This window comes from Sus scrofa, chromosome 8 (genome assembly GCF_000003025.6).
Source record: "Sus scrofa isolate TJ Tabasco breed Duroc chromosome 8, Sscrofa11.1, whole genome shotgun sequence".
NCBI lineage: Eukaryota > Metazoa > Chordata > Mammalia > Artiodactyla > Suidae > Sus > Sus scrofa.
Genome location: NC_010450.4, coordinates 58,970,898 through 58,990,679, shown reverse-complemented (window position 1 = coordinate 58,990,679; position 19,782 = coordinate 58,970,898). Strand labels below are relative to the sequence as shown.

Sequence of the window (19,782 nt, the reverse complement as noted above, 5' to 3'; positions counted from 1 at the left end):
CAATTTGGATAACATTGCCAATGTTTCAGAGTTCTTCTTATGCTCAAATGAATTAACTAGGACATGTTTAGAAGAATGTCTTGTTCATAGGAAAGTCATGATGGAGGTAATGATGCTGCTGCTCATCAAAATGATGACAACTATGAGAAACAATCTCATCACAACAGGAATTCCTCCGCTCATGTGCTCTATCAGTATACTTGATGCTGATGTGTATATGTGTGGAAAATTGCTTAATGGTCACGAATTCCTTCCAGCCACGTGTATGTGGTACTTTGTAATGTGGCATTGCTGATCCATCCAGCTGGCAGGCCTTGTGATTTTCTGTGTGAGTTCTGGCATTGAGGCCTTGAGAGATCCATGGGGCCTCCCCATTTGCTGTCATTAGCATTTCCCTGAGATGGCCATGTAGGGAAGTCTATAAGCCTAAATGCAAATGAGAGGCCACGCAGTATACCAAACAGCCACCAGTTCCATCTGTCAGTGGGATTGTGTCCATCCATATGTTCTATTCCAGTCAGACCTCCAACTGACTAGTCACTCAGCCAATGCAACAGAAGTCATGAGGAATATTTTCATTGTTGTGTAAACTGTTACATTTTATGGTAGTCTGATAGATAACAATAGGTAGTAGACACAAGAGAAATTTGATTTCATTAACTTTATTTTGAAATGATTCTTAAAGTCTGTCCTTTTTTAAGCAGAAATTATGTTTATCTTAGCAACAATTACAAAGCAGAGGGCAGAATAAAATTCTGTGTTTTCAGCAAAATATTTACTTATTTACTCAGGCATGTGTATGAATCAATAATAATAAACACATGTAATATAATTCATTATAATGATCACATTGTACAACTAAAAATACAAGTGGATTCAACTTAGATCACTTCTACTATGTCACTTTTTTTCAGGGCCAGAAACATTGGAACGTATTACAGAAATGTGAAGGTAGTTAAACAGTATATAAACACATTGTTAGCTAAAAGTTTGCTATTACATATGAAGTACTGATGTTATTCAAAATAATCATTATATAGTGGTGAAACATTTTAACAAAAATGTTTTATTTTAGAGCATCTATTTAGTCATCACATAACCCACACCCAACGTCCTCTTTTATTGATGGTGTATATATAAGATTTTACCTTATATATCAACAGTCAATATACAATATTGTATATTATAATGTTGTATGTTATAAGAAATTTGTTACAGTAGTAATTTTACTTCTTACAATTAATATCCAATATTGATATATTAAGCAAAGTCCATGCTTTGTTTAGATTTTAGTTCTACCTAATTTCTTTTTTCTGTTTTAAGATTTCCTTCAGGATTCTACATGATGGTAGTCCCTATGTCTTAAGCTTTCTGCCTGTGACAGCTCCTAGGACTTTCATTGTCTCACGTTTTTGAGGCGTACAGGTTATATATTTTGTAGACTCTCCCTCTAAAGAAATTGCTCAACGTTTTCCTTATTAGTCTGGGCTTATGTTTTTAAAAGGAAGATCACAGGGGTAAAGTATTGTTTCATCACATATCAAGAGTAAATGCTCTCAAGATGCTATATCTCTGTGGGCGTTATACTTGATCACCTGGCTGATACTGTGTTTTACAGATTTCTCCACTACAAAGTTATTTCCCTGGCTTGCAACACCCTCATGCCTTTCATACCATACTCTTCGAAAGGAAGTCACAATTCACAAATTTAAGGAGTAGGTAATTTTGCTCCTCTACCTTGAGGGCAGAATATTCACATAAATTATTTGAAATTCTTGTGCATGTGAGGTTTGTTTGCCTCATTCATTCATTTAGTTGTCATGACCCATTGGTATGGACTAATGTACATTTATTTTAAACCTTGGGTTATAATCAGGTACTTCTTTATTTGTTTTGTTGCTCAAATTGGCTCAGCTTTGGCATTGAGGCATCTTTCTGGTGGCTTCTGTGTCCCTTTGATGTACCCACATCAACACAGAGTTTTGGGGGTTTTGTTTTGTTTTTGTTTATTGAGTACTACCTTACTTTCTGTCACTACAAGATACTTCAGGCTCATCCTGAATATCTCCTGCCTCAGTCTTAGAATTGGCTATTCTTCTAAGGAGCCCTGATGCCCTTTATTGAAGAGGTTATTAGAAACTACGATCTGGGCTCTTGGTGTGGTTGTGATTACTTCCAGGCCCTCTCAAGTGACAGAACGAGAAGTATATGTGTGTGTTTACTAACCTGTGCACAAGCACACATATAAATATATATTAACCATCTTTTTCTATGTTCAACTAAAAATGAAACCATATCAGCATTTACAGGTCTGACTCATTTCCACATGGATTATTCAAGCTTTTTTTTTTTTTTTCAGTTCTTACTCATAAGTAATTGCTGTTCAGTAGTGAGAAAGGTGACTCTCACCATTCAGTTGCAGAATACAGACAGTCCCCAGCTTAGGATGGTTCAACTGACAATTTTGCAATTTTACGATGGTGTCAAAATGATCCTAATTTAGTAGAAAATGTACTTTGATCTTTTCCTGAGCCAGAGCTTTGTGTCAGGATACACTCTGGTGATGCTGGGTCATGCAAGCCACCCTGCCAGTCAGCCATGAGATCACAACATGAATGACTGATACACTTAGAACCATTCTATACCCATACAAACATTCTGTTTTTCACCTTCGGTATGCTATTCAATAAATTACATAAGCTAGTCACTACTTTATTATAAAATAAATTTTGTGTTAGATGATTTTGCTCAACTATAAGCTCATCTAAGGGTTCTAAGCATGTTTAAGGTAGGCTAGGCTCTGCTATGTTGTTTGGCAGCTTAGGCATATTTTCAGCTTACCAGTCAATTTACACTGGGTTTATAGGCATGTTACCATTGTAAGTTGAAAAAGGTCTATGCTTGTATAGTCATATCAGAATTGTTAACTTGTACTCTTATGGAAAATAGGTTTACCAACTAGAGTGCAGTGGTTATGAAAACTATTTTAATTAATTTATTTATAGCTATTAGTCTTACAGATTTCAATTTACTCCAAATGACTTAGACTTTGGTCTCCATCTTTTCACTACCCCACTCAGTGAGTTTGCTTCATATTTTTGCAATAGTTAGATTATGTTGTAACATGCTGCATTGTATACTGGGATCCCTCAAACTCCTCAGTGATTTTTTCTAATTGTATATAGCTCTTTGTGCTATAGAGTTATATAGGCTTTGACAAATGCACAACAAGCTATATCAACAATAAGCTATATCAACTGTAGATATATATTAATTTTTTGGTAATTTCGCTACCAAAAATATTCCCCCTTTTTTTTATTTATTTATTTTTGTCTTTTTGCTTTTTCTTGGGCCACTCCCGCGGCACATGGAGGTTCCCAGGCTAGGGGTCGAATCGGAGCTGTAGCCTACGCCAGAGCCACAGCAACGCGGGATCCGAGCCGGGTCTGCAATCTGCACCACAGCTCAGGGCAACGCCGGATCGTTAACCCACTGAGCAAGGGCAGGGACCGAACCCGCAACCTCATGGTTCCTAGTCGGATTAGTTAACCACTGCACCACGATGGGAACTCCTCCCCCTTTTTTAACAATGCCACCATCTCTCCTCCCTCAAACTCTAATGTCTTCTCTGATTAGTTTCTGTTTCAGAATCTCATGTAATTGAAACCCTGCAATATATAGCATTTCCAACTTCTTTCTCTTAGCAATATGCACTTTAGTTTCATTTATGTATTTTTGTGACAAGATAACTCATTTTTTAAAAAATCACTGACTTTAAAAAACATTCCATCCCTTACAATGGTTTTTAAGCTTGGTGATTTCAGTTTTGGCTGAATATGAATAAAATCATAATAAATAGATAGCTACATGGCAGTTTGTGTGTTCAAAGTTTAACATCCATTGGGTACATACTCAGGAACCTGATTGCCAAATTGTAGGGTAAGAATATATTTGTTTTTGTAAGAAATTGCCATGTTGTTTTTACAAGGTGGCTCTACCATTTTTGCTTTCACATCAGAAAATAATGGGTCCCCTTTCCTTCACAATTTAGCCAGCAATTGGTAATATAATCTTAAAATTTAATCTTAGCTATTCTACTCTGCTTATTGTGGTATCTCATGATTTCAATTTACATTTCCCAAATGAAAAATAATGCTGGGTAAGTGTAATGAGCATCTTTAGGGAAAAAATAATGAGTATATTTTCATATGCGTATTTTCTAACTGCATATCCTCTTTGGTGAGGTATCTTGTTGAGTTGTTTTTCTCTCTCTCTTTTTTTTTTTTTTTTTTGGTCTTCTTATTTTTGATTTTTAAGCGTTTCTTATTTGTTACAGGAAGTTTTGAGCTGCCTGGAGTGGGAGAAGTGGACTTCCCAGGTGGAAAAATTCTGTGGGGAAGAGATTAAGGTTTTGTTTTCAAAAATGCTCCACTTATTTTATGATAATTACTCTTCTACTTTCCCAGCCAGAGCCATGAGGGATAGGGGAACAGGAATTTTTCTTACTTTTTACTGTCGTGTGCTTGCAAGTTTACTGGAAGTAAAACCTCTGAAAATAAAACCAATGGACCTGTGAAGTAACACCCACAAAAGTGTGGGGGACTGCCTCTCCCAGGAGTTTTCTCACTCTCCCACTAGTCCACACACTAGTCCACTAGTCCATGAAGTTGTTAAAATGACCACTTCCGTTTTCTTCCCAGTTTGTGGTTCAAGGGCTTCTGTTCAGGTGAGCAGTTCTCCTCTATGACTCTCTATGTTACCATCAGTTTCCTTCCTTCCTGTCTCACTGAAACAAAGCTTTGGACCGGCAGACGTTCTACAAATTTATTAAAGCAAAAGTACATTTTCAGAAGGGAGAGAGAACTCACGCACCTGCTGAATGAAGAAAAGAGAGCCTGGCGCACTCTGCAGTAGTGTTTATATCCCAGAGCGTGACCTGAGTGGAGGCCCAGTTTGATCTTCTGATTGGTCTTGGGCACGATACTTTATTTGCATGGGGAACAAGTTATGTGGTGGCCTGGTGAGGAATGGGCTATATGCCTTCTCTAGCAGGGAGTCAGTTGCCCAGGCTGGACAGAGTGGGGGAAGGGGCATTACAATGAGACTGAGACGTGGCCAGAGGCTTTGGGGTTTAGTCTTGAAGGGGACTTGAAGCCTGTAACACCTAGATTTGATTCTCCCCTCACAATTTAGGATGGTTATTTGTTCTGAGTCATCATTCTTTGACAAGCCTAAGAAAAGTTGTGGAATTACAGTTTGTCTAGTATTTTTTATTGTAAGTATAGTTTTGACAGCTTCAGAGTTCTTTGCATATTACAACTGAAATCAGAAATCTAATATTGAAATTAAAAAAACTGATAGCCTTTATTTACTTCATGAAGAGAAAATAAAGTATTATTACTGTACAAATTATTTTAATCTATGAAATATAATTTATTAAAATTATCAAAAATGCATTTTGTATTCATAAGTAGGTTAAATAAATTTTTTTAGATTTTTTGCATTTGAACAATGAAAATTATTACTCATATGGTAATAATAAGCTAAATTTAAAGAAATGTTGATTATTTTAAAAAGGCCAAATAGTAACAGTATCTACTTGGCTAGCCAAAATGGATAAATAAATTCATTTCAATTTCTTTTTTATTCAAGGGATCTATTTGGGACAGAAATGGGAAACTAAGGTATGTCCTTGTGGTTTATGACTTTTAATACCTTGTATTTGTATTGTCAAAAATATTTTAGTATTTTAATTGCTTTAAAAATTGTATGGCATGTAGATGTATGGTGAAAAATATTTAGAAAAACTACAGATATCTATACTTTTTATATTGAAATTATTAGTATTCAGATATTCTGACCTTGTATGATAACTTTTACACAATAATTGCATGGGTTGGAAATTATACTAATTAGAAAAGGTTCAATAAAAGACCTCTTATAAAAAGCAGAAAGCTACACAGGTGAATACATTTTGATGAAAAAAAAGCTTATAAATGATAGCTATAAATAAGATATTATATGCTATTCTTGAAATCCTTACTGTAACAAGTTCATAAGAATTTTTCATTAATTTATTCCTTGAGGGTAGAAATAACTTTTCTTTAAGCATTTATCATTATCTTTTGTGAAGTGTAAGAAAAATGAATCAGGGTAATAACTTATATGAAAAGATCCAGATTGCTCTGTGAGCTAAATGAATAGAGACCAAATCTTTAATCTTAGAATATTCATTTCTACTGAATGATTGTTACATAGTATATCCTTAATAAATGTTGATTGAATAAAAGAATGAACTGATTGAACTATTAAAAAAATTCCTATTCCCCTATCACAAAATGAGGAAATTCATTACAGCAAGCTTATAGTTCCTAAATAATGTTTTTTTATGGAAGGTAAAATACCCAAACTGTGCTGTGAATATAATTGCATATTAAGAGTTATGTTTCTCTAGAAACCATTAAATTTTAGTTCAAGAAGTATACCTTTAATGTAAACAAAATGAAACATCTTAGATTCTAGAAAAAAAATGAAAATTAAAATTTTCCTGGGAAAAAAATCAACAAAAACATGATTTTGTCTTATGTAAAATAGTACAGTGAACAATAGGAAAAAGTTCATAAGGAAATTTGAAATTTTAACATTCATTTTTCAGTGACTAGCAGAGAAAATAGATTTTTAAAAATTAGTTAGAATATGTTAGGGTGCTTTCACTAAGGTAACCATATTCAACATCTGTATATTATTAGAAAAGAAGATAAATATCTTTCGGTGACCATTTAACCACTAGGTTTCTCCTATGGTAAAATATTACCATTGGTAATCTAATAGTATGGAGGACCATATTTGGTAAAATGGAACATGAAATTCCATGGAGAACACGGGAACAAAATATAAACTTTGTCTGAAGTTACAAAGATTATTTCTGATGTGGTACTAAAATGAAAAATTCAGTTTGAAGTGAAGATTTTTGTTCAGGTAGAAAAGGCTCAAATAGGAAAAAAGAAAGCATAGAAAATGCTATAATGATGCTGACTTAATTTGTAATGTTCTCAGTCTAATTCCTATTTTAACTGCTATTTAGGGTAATACTGTTTGATATTATAAATTTAATTTTGATAAAAATAAAAACATTGATATTGATGATCAAATATCAGAGGACTGAATTAAAACCTGCTCGTGGAATTGCTGCTGTGGTTCAAAAGGATCGTTGCTATCTTGGGAGTGCGAGGTGACGGGTCTGATCCCTAACTAGGCACAGTGGGTTAAGGATCTGACATTGCCACAGCTGTTGCTTACCTTGCAACTGAGGCTCAGGTTGCGGCCGTGACTCGAATCTGTTCCCTGGCCTGGAAACTCCATGTGTCTTGGGGTGGCCAAAAAATATCCCAAACAAAAAACCTACACATAAAGTTCTTTTAATAGAAGATTATTGGCCAATTGAAGAATTATACTTAGTTTATAATCACTTAATTTTTATATTGAACAAATCTACTGATATCTTTCATAAAGTTCAAACATGAAAATGAAAGAATTGTCAAGCTTTTACAAGATTATTAAAAGCCTTATACTGGTAAACTGAAATATTTCTTTGAAGCAAAATGTGAATCTCATTTGACAAAGATGATTATTATTTTCATCAGTATGCTTTTGCTTTTTTTTTTTTTTTTGCTTTTTAGGGCCACATTCGTGGCATATGGAGGTTCCCAGGCTAGGGGTCTAATTGAAACTACAGCTGCTGGCCTACACCACAGCTAAAGCACTGCAGGATCCGAGGCACATCTGCTACTTATACCACAGCTCAAGGCAGTGCCAGATCCTTAACCCATTGAGCAAGGCCAGGGTTCAAACCCACATCCTCATGGTTCCTAGTTAGATTCATTTCTGCTTTGCCATTATGGGAACTCCACCTTTTACTCTTTATGTTCTACAAATTGTGCAAAAGATACCAGAAAAGAAATAATCATGAGTGAATTATAATGACAAAATCTTGACCAAAAGTTAGAGCTTGAACTGTGCAGAGATACTATTGGTTATCTGAGTAGGAAAAGCTCTGTCTTTGTATCTGGGCATGTGTAGATATCTCGTTATTAATTTCTGGTCCAGGCTAAGGGCAATGGAATTTATGATATTCTGCTTAAGGATTCAAACTCTCCTGGCAACCCCAGAGGGCATTTTCTTTACTGAGGGATTGCAAAAATTGTCCTGTCTCCCAATTGTACCTGTGGAATTTAAATTTATGGAGTTGACTGAGTGGCAACACAGAGAGGTCAATGCCATTGAAAGAAGAATTTATTACTTAGAGTTCTCAAGAGGGAGCATGCCATGCCATGCAAACCCACATGTGGAAGTACTAGATTTGGTTATTAGGCAGAAGGAACAAAGAAAGCATGACCTAGATCTTTATTATTAAGTTTTCTCTGGGAAGTGAAAGGGAGGACATAGAAATGGCTTAGAATTGGCCCTTTTGCATAATGTCTGTAGGTCCTGGACTGTAGCAGTCATCTCCAGTGTCTGGTACCAGATCCTGGGATGATTTAGGCAGGGGAAAGGTTGCCTGGTGTGTGAGAGACAAAGGAGGTGACTGAGGGTATAACTTGGGGTTGTTGGTTTGTATATGAAAGATGTATTTACAGCTGAATTGGCATCTTGGAGATTAGCTAACCTTGGGAAGGGTAGTTCTCCCCAGACCAGTAGATAACCACCCCCCGATATCAGAGCACCACAAAATATAGAAAATTTTAAAAATATGATTAATACAGTCTAATCAACTAGAAGATACTGATTTGATCACGTGGCCAAGGAGACTTAAATATATTTACCAAAAACTTTTCCTGAGTTTTCCCAAAGCTAAGATTTTTGTCCTAGATACTGACCTAGATATCATCTCAAGATACGGAAAGTCTACTCTGTTCCAGCCCAAACCCTGGTGTACTTGCATGTTAATAGCACTTAATTCTCCAGAGTTTTCCAGTACTCTCTCTTGTGCACTGTATCTCATGCCTTTCAGTAAAAGCCTTATATGTTTTGTGAGGTCTGGTACGTTCTTTCATGAATATAAAATAAGGATTAAATAATGCATATGATAAAATAGGTGAACTTGAAAATTAAACAATAGAAGGTATCAACCTGAAGCTTAAATAAAAAACAAAAATATGAGAAAAGGAAAGATCCTCAGGCTCATTGGGGAAAAAAAATCAAGCAGTAAATGGAGTAATCATGTAACTAGAGACCTAGAAGGAGAGAAATAAGGAAAAATGCAGAAAAGAACAAGTAAAACAACTAAACACACTTGAAGTTTTATAAGTTTAATAAAGTAAATAAACTAAAAACTCAAGAAGCTCATTGAAACAGAAATAGGACAAACATAAAGGCGTATATTTGAATTGTGGAAACCAATGATAGGAGTAATCCTAAAATGCTTACAGATTTATATGTTCCTAAAGATAAAAGATAAGAAATTCCAGACTTTTCAGGAACCTCGTTATGATGGAACAAAACAGAATTGTATCTTTACATAGCAGAAACAAACAAGCAAATCAGAAAACAGCTATAATTCTACATCTAGCCAATAATATAAGAAATGAAATAAAATAAAAATATTTTTGGAATACAAAAGCTGATACAGCCAACTTGCTCTGTTAGAAATAATAAATATAGATATTTGATTTCTTTGATTGAAGTTTTATAGTTCTCGGCATATAGGTCCTTTACCTCCTTGGTCAGGTGTATTCCCAGGTATTTGATTTTGTGAGGTGCAATTTTAAAAGGTATCGTATTTTTGTATTCCTTTTCTAATATTTCATTGCTGGTATACAGAAATGCAACTGACTTCTGAACGTTAATCTTATATCCTGCTACTTTGCTGAATTTATTAATCAGTTCAAGTAGTTTTGGGGTTGGGTCCTTAGGGTTTTCTATGTATAGTATCATGTCATCTGCATACAGTGACAGTTTCCTCTCTTCTCTTCCTATATGGATGCCTTTTATTTCTTTTGTTTGTCTAATTGCTGTGGCTAGGACTTCCAAAACGATGTTGAAGAGCAGTGGTGAGAGTGGGCATCCCTGTCTTGTTCCAGATTTGAGTGAGAAGGCTTTCAGTTTTTCCCCATTGAGGATTATATTTGCTGTGGGTTTCTCATAAATGGCTTTGATGATATTCAGGAATGTTCCCTCTATACCCACTTTGGCGAGGGTCTTGATCATGAATGGATGTTGGCCTTTGTCAAAGGCTTTTTCTGCGTCTATTGAGATGATCATATGATTTTTGACTTTTTTTTTTTTTGTTAATGTGGTGTATGATGCTGATTGATTTGTGTATGTTGAACCATCCTTGTGAACCTGGGATGAACCCAACCTGGTCATGGTGTATAACTGTTTTGGTATGTTGTTGGATTCGGTTGGCTAAGATTTAGTTGAGAATTTTTGCATGTATATTCATCAATGATATTGGCCGATAGTTTTCTCTTTTGGTGGTATCTCTGTCTGGTTTTGGAATGAGGGTGATGGTGGCATCATAGGATGTCTTTGGGAGTATTCCTTCTTCTTCAACCTTTTGAAAGAGTTTAAGGAGGATGGGCACCAATTCCTCTTTATATGTTTGATAGAATTCACCCGTGAAGCCATCTGGTCCTGGACTTTTATTTGTGGGGAGTGATTTTATGACCTCTTCAATTTCATTTCTAGTGATCGGTCTGTTCAGTTGGTCTGTTTCTGCTTGATTCAGTTTTGGCAGGCTGTAAGATTCTGGAAAATTGTCCATTTCTTCCAGATTGTCAAACTTGTTGCCGTATAGTTGTTCATAGTATTCTCTTATGGTTTTTTGTATTTCTGCTGTATCCGTTGTGATTGCTCCTTTTTCATTTCTAATTTTGGTTATTTGGGTTCTTTCTCTCCTCTTTTTAGTGAGTCTGGCCAGGGGTTTGTCAATTTTGTTCACCTTTTCAAAGAACCAGCTCTTGGTTTTATTAATTGTCTCTATTGTTTTTTGAGTCTCTATTTTATGGATTTCTTCTTTGATCTTTATAATTTCCTTCCTTCTGCTGACTTTAGGACTTTTTTGTTCTTCTTTTTCTAATTCGTTTAGGTGGAGGGTTAAGTTGTCAATTTGGGATCTTTCTTCTTTTTTGAGAAAGGCCTGTATTGCTATAAATTTCCCTCTGAGCACTGCTTTCGCAGCATCCCATAGATTTTGAGAGGTTGTGTCTTCATTATCATTTGTTTTAAGGTAGTTTTTAATTTCCTTTTTGATTTCCTCATTGACCCATTGGTTTTTTAGTAGCATGTTGTTTAGTCTCCATGTAGTAGGTTTCTTCTCTTTCCTTTTCCCATGGTTGATTTCTAATTTCATGGCATTGTGGTCAGAGAAGATACTTGAGATAATTTCTACGCTCCTAAACTTATTGAGATTCGCTTTGTGTCCCAGTATGTGGTCGATTCTTGAGAATGTTCCATGAGCATTTGAGAAGAATGTGTATTCTGATTTTTTTGGATGTGGTGTCCTGAAGATATCAATTAAGTCTAACGTTTCTATTGTTTCCTTTAGGATCTCTGTTGCTTTATTGGTTTTCTGTCTAGAGGATCTGCCCATTGATGTGAGGGGGGTATTAAGGTCTCCTACTATCATTGTATTCTCATCAATATCTCCCTTTATGTCTGTTAATATTTGGTGTATGTATCTGGGTGCTCCTATATTTGGAGCATATATGTTGATGATAGTAACATCCTCTCCTTGGATGGATCCCTTAATCATTAAGTAGTGTCCTTCTTTGTCTTTCTTTATGTCTTTTGTTTTAAAGTCTATTTTGTCTGATATGAGTGTTGCGACTCCTGCTTTTCTGTCATGTCTATTGGCGTGAAATATTTTTCCCCACCCTTTCACTTTCAATCTATATGTATCTTTTGTCCTAAGGTGAGTTTCTTGTAGGCAGCATATTGAAGGTTTTTGCCTTTTTATCCACTCAGCCACTCTGTGTCTTTTGATTGGGGCATTCAGTCCATTGACATTTAAGGTGATAATTGATAGATGATTATTTACTGCCATTTGCACCTCGTGTTCTAGTTGATTCTATGGTTCTCCATTCTTCCTTTCTTTTTTTTTTTTTTGGTTGGATGGTCTCCTGTTATTATCTGCTTGAGTGTATTTTTTTTTCATTTTTTGCAAATGCACTATTTGGTTTTGGGTTGTGGTTGCCGTGTTTTTTAAGTATGCTAACCCCTTCCCATAATTGTGTGTTTTAGCCTGATGGTCCTGTAAGTTCAAACACTTCATTACTATATTAAAATTAAGAAGAGAAACATACAAACAAACAGAAAGGCTTATTTACTTCTTAACATCCCTTGCCCACATTTTATGGTTTTGATGACTCTTTTTTATTTTTTTCTTTTTAATTTTATTTTGTTTGAAGCATGTTCATGATTAAATCTGTATGCTGGCTTATTTGAGTGACTGCTCTCTGATTACGGTTTCCTCAGTCCTAGTCTTCCTCTTCTTCTTTTTTTTTTTTCTTTTCTTTTTTCTTCCCTTTCCTTCCTTTCTTTTTGGTTTAGAGAAGCCCTTTCAATATTTCCTTTAACCTGGGTTTTGTGTTGCTGTATTCTTTAAGTTTTTGTTTGTTGGGAAAAAATTTTATTTCCCCTTCTATTTTAAGTGATATTCTTGCTGGATAGAGTATTCTAGGTTGCATATTTTTTCCTTTTAGCACTTTCAGTATCTCTTGCCATTCCCTCCTGGCCTGTAGTGTTTCTGTAGAGAAATCAGCTGATATTCTAATGGGGGTTCCCTTGTAGGTAACATTCTGTTTTTCTCTTGCTGCCTTTAGGATCCTCTCTTTATCACTAACTTTTGGAATTTTTATTATGATGTGTCTTGGTGTGGGTCTGTTTGGGTTCAGTGTGTTTGGGGCCCTCTGTGCTTCTTGTATCTTGAACCCAGTATCCTTTAGATTTGGGACGTTTCCAGCGATAATTTCTTCAAATATATTTTCCATCCCCTTCTCTTTTTCTACTCCTTCTGGAATTCCTATTATGCGTAGATTGGCCCGCTTTATATTATCCCATAGGTCTCTTATATTGCTTTCCAGTTTTTTGATTTGGTTTTCTGTCTGTTGACCGGATTGAGTGATTTCCATTATTCTATCTTCCATATCACTGATTCGTTCTTCTGCATTATTCATTCTGGTTTTTACTGCCCCTAGTTCAGTTTGCATCTCTGCAAATGAATGTTCTAGTTTTTCTTGGCTCCGCCTTATATTTTCTAGTTCCTTTCTGAAGGAGTCTGCATTACTGTTCATATCTTCTCTTAATTCCTTCAGTATTTTCACTGTTTCTCTTTTGAACTCCAGGTCTGTCTGACTGCAGAGATCTGTTTCATTGTTGACTGTTTTAGGTGAGTTCTCCTGTTGGTTTGACTGGGGGTGGTTTCTCAGCTTCTTCATCTTGCTTGTTGTTTTCTTTCTCCTGAGGGAGTTGTACTCTCCGTAATCGGGCAGTGTTTTCCTTGTCACTGCCGTGGAATATTTCCTGAGGGCTGGCGTTGTTGGTCAATCTTTTTTGAGGCAGTGTGGCTTTTCTGGAGTGTTGATGGGGCTAACAGTGTTTCTTTGAAGCAAAGGAGGACTTCCTGAGGGCAGACAGGACTGGGAGGTCCACCCCACGATGGTAGCAGATTTCACTTGGTCATGCAGAGCTTGCTCTAGTGTTTTTAGGCTGTGGGGTTCTTGCAGGGGGTTGGCAGTGTTGGGCAGCTATTCCTCAGGAGTGCAGCACCCCCTGGGGACTGGAGCAGCTATCTGGGTCACTGAGAACCTAAGAGGCTCTTCCCTAGGGCAGCCTAACTCAGAAGGACGGCTTGCGAATGTAGGCGGATCTTTTCACAGTCTGGCCAAGCTTGTTGCAGCTTTTCTGGGCTGCAGGGGCTCTTCCAGGGGGCTGGTGCTGCTGAGCAGCTATTCCTCGGGAGTGGGGCACCCCCTGAGGGCTTGGGCGGGTAGCAGGGCCACTGGAAAACCAAGAGGCTCCTCCCCAGGGCAGCCCGACTCAGAAAGACCGTCTGAGATTTTTTCCCAACTCGGCCAAGCTTGTTGCAGCTTTTCTGGGCTGCAGGGGTCCTGCCTGGAGCTGGCTGTCCTATGCAGCTGATCCACTAGGTCTCGGGACCCCCTGGGGGCTTGGGCAGGTAGCAGGGCCATTGGAAACCCAAGAGCTTCCTCCCCAGGGCAGCCCGACTCAGAAAAACCATCTGAGATCTTTTCCCGACTCGGCCAGGCTTGTTGCAGCTTTTCTGGGCTGTAGGGGGTCCTGCCTGGAGCTGGCAGTCCTATGCAGCTGATCCACTAGAGCTTGGCACCCCCTGGGTGCTTGGGCAGGTAGCAGGGCCGTTGGAAACCCAAGAGGCTCCTCCCCGGGGCAGCCCGACTCAGAAAAACCGTCCTAGAATTAGGCAGATCTATTCACGGCCTGGCTAGGCTTGTTCTAGCTTTTCTGGGCTGCAGGCCTTTTCTCAAGGGCTGGTGGTGTTTGGTGCTGCTCTGCGGAAGTGTAGCCCCTCCAAAGGACAAGCAGGCCTGTGCAGGGACAGCCCCTGTGGTGGTAGGCTTCAGGCAATTGTTGAGGCCAGCCCTCCTGGATGGCAGGCAGCCCCAGGTTCAGCGAGAGCATAGGGGGTGGCAGGGGTGGGGGGAGGGGATGCACTGGGAAGCACAGCCTTCAGCTAGCTAGCGGGCCTGTAAGTTTGCTGTGGCGTGGGGGGTGTTCTATGGGGAACCACCCCTTCTTCTCTCCCCTCCCCAGCAGGGGCGCAGACCAGGCTCTTCTCCCAGGTTCCCTCTGATGCGGCTTTCCACTTCCCGGCCCCTAGAGTATTGCTCCCTTCCTCTGCAACAGCTTTGTTTTCTAGTCTCCCAGGCAGTCTCTGCCCTGTCAAATGGTTTCTAGACCTCCCAAGCAGTTTCCGCTCTGCCCCGCCCCCCCAGCCCGTTCTGGGGGACTAACTTCTGGAGCCGAGGTCTCGGTGTCCAGCCCCCACCCAGGCATCCCCCGGCCCTTTCCCGGGACTAACCTCTGGAGCCAAGGATTTGGTGCCCAGCCCCCCCCCCCCCCAGGCGTCTCAATTTTTGGTGACTGTGCCCGTAGTTCAGATGGTCCGTTGTGTTCTTGATCGGCTTTTCCGTACTCCAACTTACTGCTATACTCTTCTCTGCATCTGGAGATTCCTCTGGTTCATTTGATCTTTCCCCTGTGTAGGTGACTTTCCAGGGTGCGGGATCCCTTTCTCCTCCGCAGTTCCCTTTCGGGAGCGCCCGTCCCGCTCAGATTCACCTTCTCTCACTCTTCTCTTTTCTCCCGTTCTGCCCAGTAATGTCAGGAACTTCTTGCCGTTATTGGAGTTTAGGTTCCTCTGCCAGCGATTGGTTGCTGTTCTGTGCAAGTCATTTATTCTGTAGATGTGCTTTTTTTGTTGTGTTTGTGGGAGAGGGCGAGCGTGTCCCCCTACTCCTCCGCCATCTTGTCCTCTCTCCTAAATATAGATATTCACATGAATATAAAATGATACAAGCAGAAAATTAAGGAAAATTAAAACAATGTGTTATGTGTTTTGTGATGTAGAAATAGTAACACAGGAGGAGAAAATTGAGGTTATAGAATATAGCATATTAAATATTGGTATAGCAATATTTAAATATACTTTGTTAAGTTAAAGAAGCATCTTGCAGATCCCTAGAAGAAAATGAGTATAAAAAAGGAAAAACATATGGATAATTAGAGCTCTAAAATGGAATGTTAAAATTACTCATTTAATACAAATGATGTTAGGAAAAGAAAGAAAAAAAAAAGGCTAGATGGTGCAATTAGAAAACACATAGCAAGATGGTAGACTTTAATCCTCTCCTAGAGATAATTAAATTTAAATGGTCCAAATAAAAGGCAGATTGTCAAATTGGATAAGAAGCCAGACATAGCAACATGTTGTCTAAAAGAAACATAATTAAATGTAAATATAAAACTAGATGAAAAGTAAAAAGGTGAAAAATGTATAAGATGTTAAAATCCTAAGAACCCTGGGGTGGCCTGTACTAATACAAGACCATATATTCTTCTGGACAAAACATATTTCTAAGGAAGGACATTCATGATTATAAAAGTAATAATTCATCACTAAGACAAAATATATTTAAATATGTATGTACCTCTTAAGAGTTTCAAAATATACAATCGGTAGGAATGGAAAACTTTCCATTCTTCCCTTCTAGATTCTTTAGCTTGTCTAAAAGTTAAATTGATGTAAGCCGGTTTTCCCAGCACCACTTATTGAACAATCTGTCCTTTCTCAGACATTGAAAAACTTACGGTCTCTGGAGGAGACAGTTTGTGGGGTGGGGGGATGTGCTTGGGTTATAGGATGGAAATCCTATGAAATTGGATTGTGATGATCATTATACAACTACAGATGTGATAAATTCATTTGAGTAATAAAAAAATAAAATAAAAAATAAAGTGAAAAAAAATTGATATAAGCCAGATTAATAGGATAAAAACACATTTAATTTTGTATGAACAAGAGCTCATAAAGATGAGACTCCCCAGGCTAACCAAAGCAGGCAGCTTTTGTACCTTTTAGGCAAGTAAGCAATAAATTTGTGAGGAATTGACGAAACAAAGGGGTTGGGCTTAGGGTAATAAGTTAGTGAAAAAGTGACAGGTTTGTTTATGCAGCCTTAGTAGCCTTGAATTCCCTATCTCTAGCCCCAAGGATACCTTTTACCCTCCTGGGAGGGCTGTTTCACTGGGAGATTTATTGCTTGCAGGGGCTAAAGGAGAATCCGAGTGTCCTTTTTGTATGGCTGTTTCTTAGCAACTTTAATTCAAAGTAATCAATGTGCTAAATGGCATATTTTAAAGTGGCATATCTGCTCTCTTATAAGCCCCATAACTGATAGAACTAAAAGGAAACATAAATATATCCACAATTAGAAATGAAACGTGCAACTCCTATCTCAAATAGACTTTGACACACCTGGAATGTTAATATATATAGACCATATAGATAGGGCATAAAAATATCCCAATAAATTTCCAATAATTAAAATCAAATAATTTATATCCTCAGAACACTAAAGAATTAAATAGCCCAAAATATTAAAATAACGATTTCTTTTTTTTTTTTTTTTATTTTTTTAGGGCTGCACTCACAGCATATGAAGGTTCCCAGGCTAGGGGTAGAATCGGAGCTGCAGCTGCTGACCTATACCACAGCCACAGCCGTAGCAACGCAAGATCTGAGCTGCGTCTGTGACCTACACCACAGCTCATGGCAATGCTGGATGCCTAATCCACTGAGCAAGGCCAGGGATCGAACCTACATCCTCATGGATACCAGTCAAGATTTGTTTCTGATGAGCCATGACAGGAACTCGTAAAGTATGTTTTTTAATGTCAAGTTTTCCTCACAAAACGACTTGAGGACTCTTTTCTCCTCCTATGTTTTGAAAGAGTTTGTCTAGAATTTATAATATTTATTCTTTAAATATTTGACAAATTTACCGGTGAGGTTTTCTGTGGTAATTAAAAGTTACAAATTGAGTTTTACATATGTGGCAATCATACATATATATACACTTACACACATATATGAATACATAAACATACATATGCATGTGTATATATATATGTGTGTGTATATATACAGATATGCCATGTACTGTAATATACAAATTTCCTATTTCTATTTGTTAGTTTTTTATAGTGTGTTTTTTTCTAGAAATTTGTCATTTTGTTGTTTTAATGTATATTAAAATGTATTTTAAGACTATAGCAACTCTATAGCATGCTACTGGCTCAAGAATCAGCTAGCATCAGTGTCCCATAACTAATAAACCTAAGACCAACCTTATTATAATAGCAACATGAAGTAAAAAGCACTGCAAATTAATGGTAAAGGATTAAGAACAAAGTATTGAGAAAACTGACAACTTAGGAAAAGCTCATTTTAGAACTGTACCTATCTTTACTTTTTTCTGAGGTGAATGCCAAATAAATTATAGCATTAAACATAAGAAACTCCATAGAAGAACATAATTTTTTTTTAGTTTCTGACTATACTTCATTTATTTTACATGTTTTAAAAACAATAATAATATACATGAAGAATAACACCCGTGCATGATTTGTAAAAATGAAACAATACAGAAAGAAATGAAAAGCAAAAATCTTCCTATTCCCTGATCCAAAAATCTTAGCACTCTCCAAATGTGGCAACTGTTAATAATTTCATATATATTGGGTCCAGTGGAAAACAGTTTAAAACATACACACATTCTTTCGAAAATTTTACACATATGTTTCACACAGTTCTGCACTTTTCCACAATAAACAATGTATCTGGGAGATTTTTCTCTATTTTAATGGCTGCAGTTTGTGGACATATGATTATTTACCTGTTCCTTTTTTTTTCACTTAGCATAATGCCCTCGAGGTCCATCCACGTTGTTGTAAATAGCAGGATTTCCTTCATTTTATAGTCAACTACACATTTTATATACAAAGATGTAATGAACATGAGGGTGGGGATCTTTTCCATGTAGGGATTTCATTTCCTTAGGATAAATACATAGAAGTAGAATTGCAGGATTATACGGCAGTTCTATTTTTAATTTTTTTGAGGAAATTTCATACTGTTTTCCATAGTGGCTGCATTAGTTTACTTTCCTATTTCCATTCCATCTAACCAAAGTGTGTAGCAAGAAGTCATTCACAATATTCACTGTATCTGCAAGACATATGGGAATATTCCTTCTGGATATTGCTAGTTTGACTTTTCACACTTTTTTTGCCATTGATTTAAATCAGACTGTCACAAATGTAGCCTTGTAAGAGAATCAAGTAAAACCATTAAAGACAAAAAACAGCTAAATTGTAAATCAAAATTTTAAAAAAGTATCTACATTTAAAACTTTAAGGGTGTCTTATAAACAGAATGGTAAAAAATTAAAACGAATGGTACTACTAAATATTAACTGGAAATAGAAGAACGGGACTCCCAAGTGTTACTGGTGAGAACATAAAATATTATAATCATTTTGTAAAACAGTTTGGTAGGCTCTTAGACATTTAAAAAGTCCATCAATTTCAATCCTAGACTTATATCCCATCAAATGAAAGATTATGTTTATAAAGACTTTTTACTGCCAATGTTAATAGCTTGCCCATAATAGTCTTAAACTGGAAATACAACTAATGTCTATCAACAGATGACTGGATTAACTGACTACTCATAACTGGATATAACATACATTAAATGTATATTCATATAATAGAATACTACTCAGCAATAAAAAGGCAGAAACTGAAAAAGCACAAAACAGCAAATAATTTTGTTGAGTGAGGGAAGTTAGGCATAAGGAAATTTAATGTGTAATTCTATTTGATATGCAATTCTAGAACAAAAAAAAAATAATGTAATGTGGAAAAAGACACGTGGTTGTCCAGGACAGTTGGGTGAAAGTTATCTTTAAGGGAGCATAAGGGAATTTTTATTGGGTGATGAATATATTCTGTCTCAATTATAATAGTATAATATGAGTGTGTATTTTTGACAAAACATCAAATTATAAACTTACTATGTCAATTACTATGTCAATTATATCCAAATAAAATAGATATTATCTATTAGTTAAGATAATAGATAATCTATCTTTAAGAAATTTGGTACTCTATCTTTAAAAAATTTGGTACTATTAATACAGGGATTATGTCACCTTCAAGGGCTATGGGCAATTACAAAAA

At 36.9% G+C, this 19,782-nt stretch overlaps 1 protein-coding gene across 1 annotated transcript in view; it reads left to right on the top strand.

Annotated features, from left to right (window-relative positions):
* Positions 1 to 19,782, top strand: part of LOC110261960 — a 92,803-nt gene that overhangs the window by 30,792 nt on the left and 42,229 nt on the right. Inside the window, exons 5-6 of the mRNA XM_021100539.1 lie at positions 4,337 to 4,408; positions 5,653 to 5,684. Of these exons, the coding sequence (XP_020956198.1) occupies positions 4,337 to 4,408; positions 5,653 to 5,684 (104 nt within the window). The remainder of the gene's footprint in view (positions 1 to 4,336; positions 4,409 to 5,652; positions 5,685 to 19,782) is intronic.